The sequence below is a fragment of the Myotis daubentonii genome, chromosome 5, assembly GCF_963259705.1.
Source record: "Myotis daubentonii chromosome 5, mMyoDau2.1, whole genome shotgun sequence".
Lineage (NCBI taxonomy): Eukaryota > Metazoa > Chordata > Mammalia > Chiroptera > Vespertilionidae > Myotis > Myotis daubentonii.
This window is the reverse complement of record NC_081844.1, coordinates 19470634-19488188: the sequence shown is the minus strand read 5'-3', so window position 1 is coordinate 19488188 and position 17555 is coordinate 19470634. Positions and strand designations below refer to the sequence as shown.

Sequence of the window (17555 nt, the reverse complement as noted above, 5' to 3'; positions counted from 1 at the left end):
GACAGGTGCAGGGACAGGGACCTGTGCTCAGCAGAGGGAACGTCATGAGTAAAAGGGTCTAGACTGGAGGGATGTGAAAGCTGGGGGAGGCTGAAGAGAGGACATTGGAGGATGGATCAGGCCTAAGAGCTGGGCTGAATTGGTGGGCAGCAGGGAAACATAGAGGGTATATGAGCCCGAAAGGGCATGGAAAGCTCGTTTTCGTGTGGGAAAGGATGGTGAGAGCCCCCAGCTCTGAGAGAGGCCGGGAAAGCCTCCTGGAGGACCACAGATCTACTCCTCCAGAAAGCCCCCCTTGCCCCTGGGAACCCCTACTACTTCTCTCCCTCTGGCCGCCCCTGACCTCGTGGGACAGGGGTTATCTGTGTCATCTCTGCCTTCCTAAGACCAACCATCCCCTGGGGCTGAGGCCTGGGAGTGGAGAGGTGAGCACCGGCAAGGAGGAGGGCCCTTGTTGGATAACTCTGGGGACCAGTGGACAGATGGACTGTGAATGGGTATCTTTAGCCCAGTGAGTAATGAGTCATCAGATGAGAAGTGGGTGAATAAGAGCTAGGGCTTTGGCCCTGGCTGGTGTGGCTCAGTTGGTGGTATGCTAATGATATGCTAAGGCTGCTCAACCGCTCGCTATGACATGCACTGACCACCACGGGGCAGACAGTCAACCGGTCGACCAGTTACACTGGCCACCAGGCGGCAGATGCTCTGACCAGTAGGTTAGCTTGCTGCTGGGGTCTGGCCAATCAGGGACTGAGCGAGATGGGCTGGACACGCCCTGGAGCCCTCCTGTGGTCCCTCCCGGGCCCAGTCATGCACCGGTGGGGTCCCTCAGCCTGGCCTGCACCCTCTCACAATCTGGGACCACGGTTTCAGCCGATTCCATAGGCCACTCCCCTCAGAAGGGCGCCAGATGCAGGGCTGGCGAGTGCTGCTGCAGCAGCGCGAGCCTCTCCCGATCGATCTGACTGATTGGGCACGAACCCGCAGCAGGCACAGTGGGGCCTGGATGAGCGGGAGCAGCAGGTAGGAGCTGCAGGAGGTGTTGGACTGCGGGTTTCAGCCCGATCCCTGCAGGCCACCCAGAGGGACCCCACCCATGCACGAATTCGTGCACCGGGCCTCTAGTGAATTAATAAGAAAGAACTAGGGCTTTGATGCATGGTAGGAGTTGTTCACCAGATCTAAGCCAAGGGAACAGCCTGTGCAAACAACAAGAGGCGGGAAAAGCAGGCATAAATGGTCACATGAAACCACGTGGGCTTTGGCAGGTCCAGTCAGTTCCAGGGCCCCACTTCCAGGGTAGGGACTTGAGGGCCATGGCCTGACCTTTACCTGTCATCCACAGACACCGCATCTCCACCCAATGCATCTCCAAGCTCCAGCAGCCCTGCCTCTCCAGCCACTGCTGGCCACACCCGCCCCAGCTCCCTTCATGGTCTGGCCGCCAAGCTCGGGCCACCCCGTCCCAAGTCCGGCCGCCGCAAGTCTACCAGCAGCATCCCACCCTCCCCACTGGCTTGCCCGCCTGTGCCTGCACCTCCACCCCGCTCACCCTCACCCCTGCCCGCACCCCGGTCCCCAAGGTTGCGCCGGGGCCAGTCGGCCGAGAAGCTGGGTGCAGGTGAGCGGCTGGAGGGGGAGCTGGGGCGTCGCAACCGCGGGCCAGACTCAGAGCTGGTAGTCATGCGGAGGTTGCACCTGTCTGAGCGCCGTGACTCTTTCAAGAAGCAGGAGGCTGTGCAGGAGGTGAGCTTTGACGAGCCACTCGAGGAGGCCGCCAGGCTGCCTGCTGTGATGCCTCAGATCGCAGTCGAGGGCGCCGAGGCTGTTCCCGGAGCCCTGGGGCCCACTGAGAAGGACTGACCCCTCCCACCTGGCCTCACTCTGGCCTGGAAGTTGTGCGTTTCTTGTGCAAGGTTTGTCCAGTCAAGTGACACCTGGATGGAGACTAAGCCACCAGCCTGCGACTCCAGAAGGCAGGGAGCATCACGCTTCTTGCTGGAAGGTGGAGTCTAGCACCTGCATGTTTTGGTGCCATCAGTCAGGGGCTGTAGGGCAGGAGTGGGAGACGAGGGTGGCACTGTAAATAGCAGCAAATCCCTGTGAGTAACTTATTACTTTTTTTTTTTAAGTATAAGAGAAAGTTTGTTCAGAAAGGTCGAGGCAAAAGAAAGGTCCCTGAAAGAAAGGGGCTCAGGGAGCAAGTTACAGAGGCAGAGAAGGGCCTTTGGGAGAGAAAGGTGAAGGTAACTTGTTTGGGGGAAGAAGAGGGGGGAGGGGCAGGCGTGCTCCTGAGGGGGAGAGCAAACCTAATGTGTTGCTTTTTGTCACCGGAAGCCAGACGGGGCTGCCAGGCTGCCACCCCTGGCAACTGGGACCCTGTTTGCAGGCCCTGCCTCTGGGGCGCTGAAGGAAGCACTTTGGACAAGTCACACGTGTGTGTGTGTTCTCGTTTTTCTGTATTTTTAACATTTTTTGTTTGTTTTTAAAGTTTTTTTGTGTTTTACTTGATCCCATCCCTGACCCAAGACTCACCGATGGGGACGCTTGTTTGGGCCCAACTTGGAGAGACTAATTTAGATTCCCCTCCACCACGAAACAGTCATCCCCATGATGATCTGGATACTGCAGGCTGCCTCCCACCATCACAGCCTCCCTCTGTAGACCAGCCTGGCTACAGTCTGCCTCTAGTCCTTTGGGCTTAGGGGATGGGGAACTGGGGCTTTAATGGATGAGTAGGAGTTCACCACATCTAGGCAGAGGGGTCATCCACTCCACTGGGGGACACTAATGCCCCAGGAGGCGGAGGCCTCAAAAGGCACTGCCAGGGCAGAAGGATGTCCACCCTGGACAAGATTTCACATGTCCGATGCTGGTCAAGTGAGCACAAGAACATGCTGTGTCTGAAACACCCTCTGACGGTCCCTCAATGTGTCAGAGCCTCCCTGGGATGAAACTGAGTCGAAAACCCAAACGGGGGGTAGTGAAGTCTGAGTCTGAACCTTGGCTTCACGGTTTGGCTCTGGGAAAATGATTGCTCCACTCTGTGCCTGAGTTTCCTCGTGTTTACAAAACTAATCCCAGTAACTTTATTAAGCACCTACTATGTGCCAAGGTCTTTTACTCATGTCTTGTCCCTCAGCCAGCCTTGGGAAGGCTGGAGCTGGTGTCATCACCCCCATTTACAGACAAACAACGGAGGCCTAATGAGGGGCAGAGACTTGTCCCACAACTGCTTGGTGAGAGTCATGCAGCCAGGCCCTGCTGTGGGCCTTGTCAGCAAGGGAGCCTGAATGCAGTCTGATGTCAGATACAGCTGGCTCCAGCCAGCCCATGTTGCGGTGTGACCCATGGGGGCATCTCAGAGCTGTTTCCCATTGGGAGGTGGCTGGCAAGAGAGGTGGCTGGCAAGATCGCTGTGCCCCACATGGCTTCAGGCATTTCCCCACATACTGCAGCCTGCTCGGCATCCTCCCGCCCCTCCCCCAGCACTGCCGAAGTGTTGGAGCCAGACCGAGGCTGTGCATGACTTGCTTCTTTCTTCCATCACGGAGCTGACAGTGAATAAAACCCACATTGACAAAGAGGAGGTCCAACGCCTGAATTTGTGACCCGGGGCCCAAACCGAGTAAGGGGAGAGGGGTGGAGGCGGGGTGAAAACAGACCCTGGGCTCAGTCATTTAAAGGGGGTTTTGAATGCTGTGTAGGAGTTCGCGGAGATTCTTTCTGATGGCGCGTCTGGCCCTGGCCACCTGCTGCCCTCTCCCTGTGAGTACCCATCCTGTGCTCTGCCCTTAAAAGTTTCATTCAGACACCCGTCCGGGGCCCTGGACTCTGTTAATAAATAAACCATTTCTGCATCCTTTAAAAAAAAATTTTTATTATTGATTTCAGAGAGGAAGGGAGAGAAACATCAATGATGAGAGAGAACCATTGATTGGCTGCCTCATGCGGGCCACACTGGAGATGCAGCCGGCAACGGGGGCATGTGCCCTTGACTGCAGTCGAACCCGGGGCCCTTAAGTCGCAGGCCAATGCTCTATACACTGAGCCAAGCCAGCTAGGGCTCTGTGTCCTTTTTATACTTGCTTGGGCTGTGCCCTAAAATGACCCCATCTCCACCCAAACCCAGCTCTGCCAAATGCGTCGGTTACTTACTGAGCTCTACTCGGGGTCAGAAAGCTTTGGCCACGCCCCCGTTTCCGAGTGTCCTCGGCCACTCGCCGAAAACAGTTGTCCCTCTGCATTTGGTCTGGTGTTGGGCGTGTTCTCGCGCTAGCTGGGCTGGAGTAGGTTCAGCTGCTTCCAGACGCCCTGGGTTGCCATGGAAACGCCTTCAAACCCGGGCTCCTCAGATCACCGGAACTCCGCGGTCTCGGGGCTCAGTCCTACTGCAGTGCTCTTGGCCAATTCCCGAATCGCTGGGCGTCTCTAAGCTCAGCCGAGCCCAGCCGAACCCAGCCGAACCCAGCCGAACCCAGCCTCAGGATCACTCATCTGACCCGATGGTGCTCAGCCATTTCCGGGGTCACTCGGGAACTTCTAAGCTCAGGCGAGCCTAGCTGAGCCCAGTCTCGGGAACAGTCGTCTGGCCCAATTGCGCTCGGCTATTTCCAGAATCACTCGGGTGTCCTTAAACCAGGCTACGCTCCGGAACGCGCACATGACCCGATCGCGTTCGGCTGTTTCCGGAAATGTTGACTGTCTCGGGGACACCCTACCTACCTACCTTCTCCAGTCCCGCGGGAGTACGTTCGGCTCTTTCCGGAAGCCCTCAGCCGTCTCCAGGCTCCTCCTCAGCCTCCCTTCTCCCGCCCGACCCGAATATGCTCGGCCATTTCCGCCGGGGGTGGGCCCGGTCATTCGGAACCGCGGCGGCGGAGGCGGGGATCCCGCGGTGGCGCTGACGGCGACCGTGGTGGAGCCACGGGTCAGGCTCGGCTCCGCGTTACGGCCGCCTCGGCGTCGGCGTTAGTGGCCACGACCAGTAAGTCCGGGCCGGCCGGCGTGACAGGCGGGGCTGGGGGTGCGTGCAAATGCGGGCGCCTAGGCTGAGTTCGGCCCGTGGGACCTGGGGGGACCACAGAAAGCGGGAGGCCTCGGGCTCAACCTGGCAGCCGTGCAGCCACCCGCACGGAGGGGGCGGATCGGGGGCCTCCAGGCAAAGATAAGGGACCGGAGCCTTGGCCAGGAATGGAGGGGGGCCCTGCTGGGAGTGGGGCGTCAAGCAGAAATGAGGGGCTCCAGGCATTATGTGAGCATAGTGAGGTCCGAGGGTCGGGATTCGGCTCCACTTCCGGGGGTCCACGCAGGCCTGAGTGTGCGTCTGGACACTCACGAGCGCGCAGGCCCTGCGTCCAGCCGCGGAGCCCCTGCCAGGCCTCTTGGATTAGGGGAGCCTTGGTCCCCGGTGCGCACACCGGGCGTGTGCAAACGAGTGCAGACAAGCGAATCCAGGCGGTTTTCTAAACGTCCCCTCTCTGGACCTGTTTCCCCACCTGTAGCATGGGGATACGGGGGCCAGGGAGCGGGTAAGTTGGGGGGCCCCTGGAATGTGGAGCCTCTGCTCTTTTCCGCACCTCCTAGGGCTCTGGTGGTGGTGGTGGTGGTGGTGGTGGTGGTGGAGGAATGCTCCTACCCTCTAACGCTCTGCCGAGCAGAGGTCCTGCACCGTCCGTGACTTTCTTAGAGCCATCCAAGCAACTCCCCACTTTCAAGCCTTTGCATGTGGCCAGTGCCTGCTTCTGTCTTTAGTGGGGTCCTGCCCTCTAGAAAAGCACCCCCACCCCAACCTCTCAGGAGGACTGAACCTGCAGAGCTGAGACTGGGAATGTGTGTTTGCTGAGCTCTCACTGACTGGGGACTCCCGGGGTTGGTCATCCCCCTGCAAGCAGCAGCCTCTCCACGGGCAGCGGCAGTGCCCTCCTGCCAGCCACCTTTCACCCTGGGGCTGAGGTCTTCTCACCCCCCACCGACCTGCTTATGGTCTGAGCACCTACTGTGGGCCCTGCGCGGAGTCAGCCAGGACTCCTGTTCATCTGTTCATGTCTCCTTTGCAGAGATCAGAGATCCCTTTGCCTGTGGGAAGGTGGGGTGAGTAATCTGCTGGGACCTCCTTTCCTACCCCTACTGCCTCCTGTGCTCAGCTGGCCCGACCCCTCCTCAGGGCTCCCACGGCACCCTGAGCACTACCTGCTCTGAGTCTAACTAGCTGGCCATGTGGCTGCTACCTTCTCTCATCCATCCTGGGCCTTGAAGTTAGGCAGACCTGGGGTTTTGAGTCGTGGCCTCCTGGCAGGACCAAGACCTCCCCGCCCTTAGCTTCAGTTTTCCCATCTCTAACAAAGCTTGTGTACCCCGCATACAGTACATCTGGGCCAGGTACCCCAAGGAACAGCTATTATTGCACCTACCTTACAGCTGGGGAAACTGAGGCCCAGAGAGAGACAGGAAATAGCCCAAGGTTACCAAGTGAGTCAGGGGATTCCAACCCGGGATTTGGGCCTCTCTCTGAGTTGGGGGTGGGAGGAGTCCGACCTGGCTTATGCTGCCATGCCCCTGCCTTGCCTGTCTCCCCCTAGGTCAGCATCCCCTGGTCCCCAGCCGAGCATGGTGACAGCCTGTGCCCTCGGCCCCCTCATGTGGCACAGCTGGAAGAACCGCCAGCCTCGGGCGCCTGTGGCCTACCACGTGAGAGAGTGAGGGAGGGAAGGAGTGGCCTGGCCCAGTCCAGCCCTTCGGATTGAGGGGGCTTCGCAACAACGGAGTGACCGGAGAGCACGCTGCCGATCCCTCCCACCAGTTGGCGAATGATGGGCGGAGCAACCAGTGACCCTTGTGAGGGTCATGCAGTAACGACAGGAAACAAGGCATGAGCATCCCCCGTAGTCACCTGTAACTTCTTGCTGGAAATAGAGGTCTGAGCACCTCAAGCCAACCCAGTGGACCCACCTGCCCCCTCCCAGCTGATGGGGCCACTGGGGCCCCGCGCAGCCACCTGACCACACGGACCCCCCCCTGCCCACCATGGCTGGCGCCGAAGGCTTCCAGTACCGTGCACTGTACCCGTTCCGCCGGGAGCGGCCAGAAGACCTGGAGCTGTTGCCGGGTGACGTGCTGGTGGTGAGCCGGGCCGCCCTGCAGGGGCTGGGTGTGGCCGAGGGCAGCGAGCGCTGCCCGCAGAACGTGGGCTGGATACCTGGCCTCAATGAGCGAACCCGGCAGCGCGGTGACTTCCCTGGTACCTACGTGGAGTTCCTGGGGCCTGTGACCCTGGCCCGGCCTGGCCCTCGCCCCCGCGGCCCCCGCCCACTGCCTGCCAGGCCCCAAGAGGGGCCCCCTGAGCCAGGTGAGCTGTAGGCAGGAACTCTGTCAGGGATCGGGGGGGGGGGGTCCCCTTAGACCCTCCGTTCCCTCTTCAGTAGGCAATGGTGCCTCTTCCGGGGAAGGAGGAACAAGGACGTTTAGTCAGTTGACAGGTGTTGACTACGCTGCTGTCAAGGCCAGGACGCAGCTCACAGTGTTGGGAACACAGGGGTGGACACAGGCCTGGCCCTGCCCTCGTGGGCCTGGTTCAAGAAATGAGAAGATGGTGATTCGCTGACAACAAAGGCTGTAAGGAAGGAGCTGGGGGTGACGGGCTCTAGGCAGTGGCCCTAACAGGACAGCGTCCATGTTTGGGAATGTAATGGGTTCAGGGAACAGGGGCCATGCTTCGAGGACCTCATGGGATGAATTCTGAAGACAGTGGGGAGTTTTTAGTAGAATTCAGAGGCTCAATTTAGCTTCATTCTATGGTTTGTAGCCAGGGTTCCTTGAGGCACCCCCTTTGTTACCCTGATTTTACCTGGTTTCCAAAACGAAGGGAGCCATGAAACCAGAAAGGGTGGACGCTCAATGGAGGCCATACAGCAGGTGCAGTGTGGGGACACCACCCCCTCCCAAAAGACACTCGGCCATCCCCCCTCTCAAGGGTGTGCTGGGAGTAGAGACTCATGGACCCTGAGTTGAAACTGCTGTATGCTGGGTTGGCGGGTGGGGGGCGAGTTCTACCGTGGAAATCAAGGCTCAGGTTGTGGGGAAGAGATCGATGAGCGCTGAGTGCCCAGCGTGGTCTGCACTGACCGCACAGCAGCCCAAGGAAGCCCGTGTACAGATGGGGAGACTGAGGTGCAAGGGGGTCAGATCACTCCTTCAGGACCACCCCGTGAAGGCGAAGGCCCTGGGACGCACCATGGCCCCCGCCCACGACCTGTCTGGTTTTGTGCCAGAGGGACACTGGTGCCCACAGAGGGCGGAATGGGGGCACCAAGGCAGTGTGCTGCTAGCTTGGGACTTGCAGCATCTGGTGTCTCCAGGGCCTGGGCCTGGGCCTGTGTCCTGTGTTGGCCTGGAAGAGCAGGAGGTGGCCCCATCCGGGCTCCCAGCCAGAATCTGCCTCTCTCCCTGGTAACAGCCGCCTCCCTCCTCTGCCTGGCCCAGGCCCAGCCTCCACACACATCCCGGCTCAGGGCGGGAGCCCTGCCCTCCAGATTTTCCAGGCTGGGTGCCTTGGTGGGGAGGGGCCTCTCTAAACCTCAGTTTCCTCATCTGAAAACAGGGAGAACTGGTCTCTTTGTGCCTTCAGACCCTGCCCCAGCGGGATCCTGGGACCACCAGCCCCGGGGAGCATGCTGGGGCTGCGTTGTTTCCTCCGTCCCGTCCCATGCAGGGTGCCGAGTGCAGCACCCCAGTGTCACCTGGGCTGTGCACCCACGGTGAGGTTGCGCCCTCTCTGAGCCTCAGGTCGTCGTCCATAAAACGGGGTGATGGCTGTTCTGATGGAACCTCCCCCCCATTTCACAAACCAGTCACAGCCGTGGCAGCCCCACCTTCTCTCCCCTTGTTCTTTCACTTTTTTAATTTTGGGGCTTTTTCACTGTAGCTGGGCTTTTCTCCAGCTTGAGGCACCACCTGGCCCATCACTCAGGGAGGCCCCACAGGCCCCGGCTTGCCCCTGTGGTGTGCCAGGGCGTCCCAGAACCGCATCCAATGGTGTCCATGCAGGCGGAGCTGCTGAAAACAAAGGGCGCCCTGGGAAGCTCAGAGCCTGAAGGGGCTGGGCCAGGGGGGCCCCTTCCCCTCTGGGGGTGATTTCAGCATTTTCAAATGGGGGCGGGGGTGGGAGATAATTTTTTCAAGGCAAAATGACTTAGAAAATAGAGGAATGTCTTTGGAGTGAGGTGTCCTGGCCTAGATGGGGATATTTTCCCTTTAGACTCTGCCAACCTCGTTGTTATTCCACTAAAAAGGGAGAGATAATGTCAGTTTCTCAGTTGAGGAGACTGAGGCCCAGAGAACGAGGTTCCTGCGCTTGAGGTTGCACAGCGAGCAGTGGCAGGGGCTGGAACCTGCTGTGTGAGTTTCCTGGGGCCACGGTAACAGACTCCCACAACCCAGGTGGCTTCAAACCACAGAGTGTGTTCTCTCAAGGTTCTGGAGGTCAGAAGTCCAAGACCAAGTGTCGGCAGGGCCACACTCCACGGGGAGGATCTTTTCTGCCTCTTCCAGCCTCTGGTGGCTCCAAACATCCTTAGCTTATGGCCGCCATGTTACCCCAATCTCTGCCTCTGTTGTAACATGGCTTCTCTTTTACTTTTTAAATTGATTTTAGAGAGGGAGGAAGGGAAAGAGAGAAACATCCATGTGAGAGAGACACATCAATGGGTTGCCTCCCGTATGCATCCCAGCCAGGAATTGAACCCACAACCTAGGTATGTGCCCTGACGAGGAATCGAACCCACGACGTTCTGGTTGACACTCCAACCAGCTGAGCCACACTGGCCTGGGCACATGGCTCGCTTCTTATAGCTACCAGTCATTGCATTTAAGGCTCTAAACTCACAATGATTTCATCTCAAAGTCCTTCCCTTAATTATACCTGCAAAGACCCTATTTTCAAATAAGGTCCCAGTCACAGGTACTAGGGATTAGGATGTGGGCATCATTTTGCGGGGGGACACTAATCAAACTACTACACCTGGTCTGAGGTTGTGTGACTGATATCTTGACCCAGAAAATTGTTTGCCATTAACTTGGTCTTCCCACCCTCAGCCACAGGGCCTCTGGCTTTCCCCGGGGAAGTGGTCCAGATGTCAGGCCCTTACCTGAGCTGGGCCCTGCCTGGAGCTGCCCCAGCCGAGATGCAGCCGGCCAAGAAAGGGGCCAGGGTCCTTCTGGGGATCCTGCCAACATGCTGTCCCCTCTTGCCAGGCCTCACACTCCCTGACCTATCTGAGCAGTTCTCCCCACCTGATGTGGCTCCCCCACTGCTGGTAAAGCTTGTGGAGGCCATTGAGCGGACAGGTGAGCCTGGGACTTGATGCAACCCCTGCATTCTGCTTGCTTAATTCTGGTGATGGGCGACTCATCCCTTAACAGGGCTGCTGGGCTCCCTCTGCATGGGAGAAGGCTGAGCCCAGATGCTCTGGGCCTCCTTGTTGAACGGGGGAAGGAATGGCTCCCAGGGGAGATGGGACCCCCTGGCATGTGCTGCGTCCTCTGCCCCCATCCCCCTCCCTCACCCCTACATGGGATCAGAGCAGCATTTGACAGATGTCTCCTCCCCCACCAGGGCTAGACAGCGAATCCCTCTACAGGCCCGAGCTGCCGCCCCCGTGCACAGGTGAGGGAGTGCTTCCACAGATGGGGGGACAGGGAGTGGACCCCAGCAGCCCCACAGACATCGCCCTCCTGCACCCACAGACTGGTCCCTGAGCGACCTAGAGCAGTGGGACTCGGCAGCCCTGGCCGATGGCATCAAGGGCTTCCTGCTGGCACTGCCTGCGCCCGTTGTGACGCTGGAAGCGGCTGCAGAGGCCTGCCGTGCCCTGCGAGGTGAGCCTTGTGGGGAACCCTGGGCGCGGAGGGGCCGGGCCGGTGCGGAAAAGCCCAGCTCACCCCGCTTTGCCGTCTGTCCGCAGAGGCCGCGGGGCCCGTGGGGCCAACTCTTGAGCCCCCGACGCTGCCCCTGCACCACGCGCTCACGCTGCGCTTCCTGCTCCAGCACCTGAGCCGGGCGGCCCGGCGCGCCCCTGCCCCAGGTCCTGCTGTGCGCGCCCTGGGCGTCGCCTTCGGGCCTCTGCTGCTGCGCGCGCCGCCTCCCTCGCCGCCACCGCCAGGGGTCCCACCGGTCGGGTGAGCAGCCTGCGCCCGTGGGTGCGGGGCCTGGGAAGGGGAGGGGCGGGGTCAGGTTTAGATGGAGGAAGGGCCCGAGACTTGGCGGGGGAGACCGGGTAGCAGGCACAGCTGCCCTGATTGGGGTGGTAGGAAGGATCACAAGGGGTGAACCTGGGCTTCAGGAAGACCCCCCTCCGAGGACTTGGGGCCTGGACCGGAGGAGAGGCACCCGTGTGGTGCCTGGACCTTCCCTTCCAGGTGCCGGTCTCCTCAGCGCGGGTGTATTTACTGAGCGCGCACTGCACATACATGAGCAGCAGTTGGCTTCCCACACCTGCCTGCGTCATCTGCCCTGCTTCCCAGCTTTCGTGTGCGCTCACGCAGGTGTGCAGGCACACCCAGGACCTTGTGCACACGCGTGTGCAGATACCCCTGCCTGCTCACTCCCCTCCCCTCCCCCAGGACTGAGCCCAACCCCGACTTCCCAGCTCTGCTGGTGGAGAAGTTGCTTCAGGAGCACCTGGCGGAGCAGGAGGTCGCACCCCCAGGTGACGCCCTTTTGCATCATCCTCCCTTACTGTTGGGGGGCCGTGAGTGAAGACTCCAGGCCCCGCCAGCATCAGCAGGTTCCGTTGCCGGGGGAGCGGCCCACGGCATAGAACTGGCTTTCATTGTGTTTGTGTTCCTGTCTCCAGCTCTGCCACCTAAACCACCTAAAGTCAAGCCCGCCCCAGCAGGGCTGGCCAATGGGGGGAGCCCGCCCTCTCTGCAGGATGCTGAGTGGTACTGGGGTGACATTTCCAGGTAGGGTTGTGGGGTAGGGTCATGTGGTTGGTAGGCAAGGCCTGAAGCACAGGGTCTCCAATGGGAGGCTCCAATCCCGGGTGTCCCCACAGGGAGGAGGTGAACGACAAACTCCGGGACACACCTGACGGCACCTTCCTGGTCCGAGATGCCTCCAGCAAGATTCAGGGAGAGTATACCCTGACCCTTAGGTGGGGGCCTGCCCCTTGGGGACTGCTGGGGTGAGGGAGGGAGGGAGGAGGACATGTGCTGTGTCAGGGCCAGGACACCTGGAAGTCAGGCTTGGGGTCCTACTGGATGGTGACACCCCCTCTTATCCACCCCCAGGAAAGGTGGAAACAACAAGCTAATTAAGGTCTTCCACCGTGATGGGCATTATGGCTTCTCGGAGCCGCTCACCTTCTGCTCCGTCGTGGACCTCATCACCCACTACCGCCATGAGTCCCTGGCCCAGTACAATGCCAAACTAGACACACGGCTCCTGTACCCCGTGTCCAAGTACCAGCAGGTCTGGGGCCTGGGCAGGAACCAGAGAGGGTGGCCCCGGGCCTGAATTGCCCAGGTGGCCTCACTGCTCGCACTGGGTGTCCTCAGGACCAGATTGTCAAGGAAGACAGCGTGGAGGCAGTGGGCGCCCAGCTCAAAGTCTACCATCAGCAGTACCAGGACAAGAGCCGCGAGTACGACCAGCTCTACGAGGAGTACACACGCACCTCCCAGGTACCACGGGCCGGCGCACACGGGGAGACGAGGCACGGAGGCCAGTGGCAAGGCCATGGGGACGGACAACTACTTCCAGGTCACAAAGCAGTCACTTAGCACCAGGAACTGTCCTAAAAACATAGAAATAAATGTATGTGGTGTTTTTTGTTTTTTAATATATTTTTATTGATTTCAGAGAGGGAGAGAGAGAGATAGAAACATCAATGATGAGAGAATAATTGATCGGCTGCCTCCTGCACGCCCCCACTGGGGATTGAGCCTGCAACCCGGGCATGTGGCCTTGACTGGAATTGAACCTAGGACCCTTCAGTCTGCAGGCCAACACTGTATCCACTGAGCCAAACCAGCTAGGGCAGTGATGGCGAACCTTTTGAGCTCGGCGTGTCAGCATTTTGAAAAACCCTAACTTAACTCTGGTGCCGTGTCACATACAGAAATTTTTTGATATTTGCAACCATAGTAAAACAAAGACTTATATTTCTGATATTTATTTTATATATTTAAATGCCATTTAACAAAGAAAAATCAACCAAAAAAATGAGTTCATAGGTTCGCCATCACTGAGCTAGGGTATACGTGTTTTTATTCATTTTTTAAGAACAAACGAGATGATGCCAGTCAGCCTGCCAGGAGCAGCTGGGCTAGGACCTGGGAGAGGTCTCGGTTAACCTGTGCATCTCTCAGCACCTCAGTTTCCCCATCTGTAAACTGGGACTGTGTGTTTTAATTCCTTCTCCGTCCCCTTCAACCTAGAGGTTATTTATAGTGATGACAATAATCTGATGTGTGGTTCTCAACCTTCTGGCCCTTTAATACAGCTCCTCGTGTTGTGACCCAACCATAACATTATTTTCGTTGCTACTTCATCACTGTAATGTTGCTACTGTTATGAATCGTCATGTAAATATCTGATATGCGGGATGGTCTTAGGCGACCCCTGTGAAAGGGTCGTTCACCCGCCAAAGGGGTCACAACCCACAGGTTGAGAACCACTGGATTAGACAGTCAGTCAGGAGGTCACATTAAAAAAACAGCATCTTCTAAAACAGGGAAGGGGAGGTTCTCTTACTCTGGACTGTGTTGAAGACTCCTTTGGCAAGTTGAGATGCAACTTACTCAGATCAAATGACCCTCTCAGGCTGGGAATGGCTTACTTCCCCTGCGGTCCCTGAAGGATTTCTTTCTTGTCCCCTTTTTACTGATGCGTCTGCTGAGGCTCTGAGTGGACAAGGTGCCTGCCTGCCTGAGATCTGTTAGGAACATCGTGACTTGGACAAGACTTAGGCTCCCTGAGTCTTAGTTTCCCCATTACTATTTCTGACTTTGTAGGAGGCTGTTTGTTGGCAGGCTCTGTGAGATGGTGCATGGGAAATGCTTGGTACAGCATTTACTCTGAGAAGGAACCGCATGAACTGTAGCAACTAGATTTATCATTAATTATCAGTAGTGCCTGCAAGTCTAGGTATTAATAAGGTACCCAAGGGAGGTTATAAAGGAGGAATGTGTTTGGGGAAATGGGGGATTGAAGGTTGACTAGGAGTTCGTTTGGTGCAGTAAGAGCTAGAGGAATGACATGCCTAGAGGATGGAACAGCTTGAACAAAGAGTTGGGATCTGCCATCGCCCTCATGAGGGACTTGCGGGGTGTCCCAGATGATGCTGAGATCCACCCCCTCCTCCAGGAACTGCAGATGAAGCGCACCGCAATCGAGGCCTTCAATGAAACCATCAAGATCTTCGAAGAGCAGGGCCAGACTCAAGAGAAGTGCAGCAAGGAGTATCTGGAACGCTTCCGGCGTGAGGGCAATGAGAAGGAGATGCAGAGGTGAGTCCTGCTCCTCTGCCCTGCCCTTCCCACCCCATCTAGTGCAAGTGGGAAAAGAAAGGAAATAGAGGGGGCAGCTGGGATTCCAGGGGGAGGGAGGGTCAGTTGAAATGGGCTTTGAAGGCTGAATAGGAGTTCACCAGAGGAGAAATCAGGGAAACGGCATGTGCAGAGGCTTAGAGGCTGGGAGCCATCCCCGGCCTCTGAGCCACCCACCCCCCCCCACCCCCCAGGATCCTGCTGAACTCAGAACGGCTCAAGTCTCGCATCGCCGAGATCCACGAGAGCCGCACAAAGCTGGAACAGGAGCTGCGGACACAGGCCTTGGACAACCGGGAGATCGATAAGCGCATGAACAGCCTGAAGCCAGACCTCATGCAGCTGCGCAAGATCCGAGACCAGTACTTGGTGTGAGTGCCCTACGCTCGCCTAGGTCCCCATTATGAGGACCTTGGCAAGGGCTCTTTTCCCACCTGGGCCTTAGGTGCGTACCTGCGCCTGCTGTACGCTAGACTGTGCTGAGCCTCCATGCACATACTTTGTCGTCTCCAAGTCCTTTGTAAACTTTCCCCTTTGCAGCTAGGAAAACTGAGACGCAGAACAGAGCACTGCACTGTGCGTGCGAAGGCCAGCAGCATTGTGTGCAGCCCCTAAGACCGAGTTTCTGGTGGTGATATGACCCTGCAGGGTGGCGGGTTCCGGAGGCTCCACCAGTGTTAACAGAAACAGAATAAATAGGGGGTTTCCTGGCAGAGCCAGGCTCTTCCACCTTCAGTCTGGCACCTTGTGGCAACCGGTGGTATTGCACCCAAACCCACCCTCCTTGGTCAGCCCTTGCCTCCCAGCAGGCTGGACTGGACTGGACTCGACCCCGGTGGTCGGGCCCTGCCTCTGCTGCACCACCCGGCTTTCCTTCTCCTCCCAGATGGCTCACCCAGAAAGGCGCCCGGCAGAAGAAAATCAACGAGTGGTTGGGAATCAAAAATGAGACTGAAGAGTGAGTGACCACGTGAAGGGTGGCAGGGAGGGCTTCCCAGAAGAAGGGCCATTTTTGGTGGGTTTTGCAGAATGAGTAGGAGTTCACCAGGAAGGGAGTGTTGTCCGGGGGGCAGGGGGCCCCAGAGGCTGCCGGGTAAGTGACCAGCGCCCCTCCCTGCCTCCCCCACAGCCAGTACGCACTGATGGAGGATGAGGATGACCTCCCCCACCATGAGGAACGAACCTGGTATGTGGGCAAGATCAACCGCACGCAGGCTGAGGAAATGCTGAACGGCAAGCGGGATGGGACCTTCCTCATCCGTGAGAGCAGCCAGCGGGGCTGCTACGCCTGCTCTGTGGTGTGAGTGCCTTGGGCGTGGAGGAGCCACATGTTCCTTCCAAGAGCTCTTATTGAGCACCTACTGTGTGCTAGACTTTGGGAAGACAGTTGGGAAGAAGATCCCCATGGCTGCCACAGGAAGAAGGGGTTACTGGGGGTAGGGGAGGAAGCTGGGACAGTGTCCAGGCCAGGGATGTTGGGGTCTGGACCAGGTCAGGGGCTGAGAATTGAGGGAGCGGCTGGGGGAGCCCCTGGGGTGCCCACCTGACCACCTGTTTGCTCACACCACAGGGTGGACGGCGATACCAAGCACTGTGTCATCTACCGCACGGCCACTGGCTTGGGTTTTGCCGAGCCCTACAACCTGTACGGGTCTCTGAAGGAGCTGGTGCTGCATTACCAGCACACCTCCCTCGTGCAACACAACGACGCACTTACCGTCACACTGGCACATCCCGTGCGCGCCCCGGGCCCCGGTCCACCCCCGGCCGCCCGCTGACGCATACAGAGCAGGACTCCATTTATCTGTCTGTGTGTCTTCTTTGTGAATCTTTCTCTGTCTCAATCTCTCCCTTGCTTTCTCTGAGTCTCTCTCTTCCTGTCACTCTTTCTACCCCCATCTCTGTCCTCTCTGTCTCTCTTAGTCTCTGCACCTCTATGTCTCTGTTAGAGGAGCCTACCTCCTCCAGCCCAAGCCCCCTTTCCCCCTGAGCACTGCCCTCCCCCGGCTCTGGCTGCCCCCACCAGTTCCTACGGTTCCCCCAAGCTCCCCCTGCCTGTACCTGCCATGTTTACAAAGGCCCCTGGGGTGCTCAGCCCCAGCCTGGTGCCCTGATTTTTTAAGCCATAGACCTGGGGTCCGGGCAGGAAGAAGGCAGGAAGGAACTTCGCTGGGCCACTTCCAAGAACCTCAGCTGTGACATTCGGGGCCGGGCGGGTCCCAATGCCCCACAGACCCAACTTCCCCTCCAAACCCTGAAGTGAAACCCGCACTGGTTACCCCCTCATGGAGCTGCTGCCCAGAAGCCCTCCTCCCCCAAAAGCAAAATGATTAAAAATAACCTCAGGAGCGGGGCCCCCTCTGACCCCAGACTTCCCAGGAACCGAGGCTGTGCAGGGACTGCCGGGCCAGCCGAGAGGCACCGCCGCCCACAGCTCCTCCGCTCAATGCAGTTTCAAGTCTTCTCCTTGATCGTGTTGGGTTCTGATTTTGTTTCCTTGACTGTAAACCCATTTTCTCCTCTTTTGGGACAAGAACCCTGGTTTTCTATGCTGCCATGGACACTCCCCGCCCCCCCCCCCTTCCTGCCTGCCCAGCTAGGCTGGCAGGTGGGTTTTGTATGGTACGTTGATACTGATGTGGATATAAAACATGGAACTCAGTGGATGCTTCTGTTATTGGCAGGCTTCTCCATGGCCACTGTGTGCTGGGGGCCTGGCACTCACGTGGTCACACAGAGAAGGGCTTGAGTTTAACTCAGGCTGCCCATGGGGGCCCACGACCCCAGCCCCCTCCCCCTCGTGTAGCTGCTTATGTCCAGAGAAGTTGAGAGACCTGACCAAGGTCACACAGCAGAGAGGTTCAAACCCTGAACTCTGGCTTAATCAAGGGACCCCAGACTCCAACCCAGCTCTTCACTGGCCCCCTCGGTTTGAGTCCCAGCACTCAGCCACCGGCCATACCGTGATGTGCAACTTCCCCATTGCCAAGTGCGGTCAATAGACAACC

The 17555-nt window shown here is 58.3% G+C and overlaps 2 protein-coding genes across 23 annotated transcripts in view; both read left to right on the top strand.

Moving 5' to 3' along the window:
• Window positions 1–3586, top strand: part of MAST3 (microtubule associated serine/threonine kinase 3) — a 37845-nt gene extending 34259 nt beyond the window's left edge. For all 20 annotated transcript variants that reach the window (XM_059696232.1, XM_059696229.1, XM_059696218.1 and 17 more), the window contains one exon: window positions 1346–3586. In XM_059696232.1, coding sequence (XP_059552215.1) covers window positions 1346–1863 — 518 coding nt within the window. In that variant the 3' untranslated portion in view covers window positions 1864–3586. The remainder of the gene's footprint in view (window positions 1–1345) is intronic.
• Window positions 3587–4849: 1263 nt separating this feature from the next.
• On the top strand, window positions 4850–17219 carry PIK3R2 (phosphoinositide-3-kinase regulatory subunit 2). Of its 3 annotated transcripts, XM_059696239.1 has the most exons (17): window positions 4850–4987; window positions 6060–6093; window positions 6582–7348; window positions 10252–10344; window positions 10613–10663; window positions 10744–10875; window positions 10962–11175; window positions 11620–11705; window positions 11853–11961; window positions 12054–12152; window positions 12289–12469; window positions 12556–12681; window positions 14366–14508; window positions 14742–14918; window positions 15434–15505; window positions 15677–15847; window positions 16118–17219. In XM_059696239.1, exons 3-17 carry the CDS (start codon window positions 7027–7029, stop codon window positions 16323–16325), a joined length of 2184 nt encoding a protein of 727 aa, XP_059552222.1. In that variant the 5' UTR covers window positions 4850–4987; window positions 6060–6093; window positions 6582–7026; the 3' UTR covers window positions 16326–17219. The 3 variants fall into 3 exon arrangements, with proteins under 3 accessions (XP_059552222.1, XP_059552223.1, XP_059552224.1); XM_059696240.1 differs by lacking the exon at window positions 6060–6093 and having other exon boundaries at window positions 4857–4987; XM_059696241.1 differs by lacking the exons at window positions 4850–4987; window positions 6060–6093 and adding an exon at window positions 6148–6471.
• The last annotated feature ends 336 nt before the right edge of the window (window positions 17220–17555 follow it).

Excerpts from the sequence above, each read along its gene's own strand:
- PIK3R2 (XM_059696239.1), top strand. The coding sequence starts at position 7,027 with ATGGCTGGCGCCGAAGGCTTCCAGTACCGTGCACTGTACCCGTTCCGC. Across the intron at positions 12,682-14,365 it reads AGTACACACGCACCTCCCAG|GAACTGCAGATGAAGCGCAC; the intron begins GTACCACGGGCC and ends CCCCTCCTCCAG. Across the intron at positions 14,919-15,433 it reads ATCCGAGACCAGTACTTGGT|ATGGCTCACCCAGAAAGGCG; the intron begins GTGAGTGCCCTA and ends TTCTCCTCCCAG.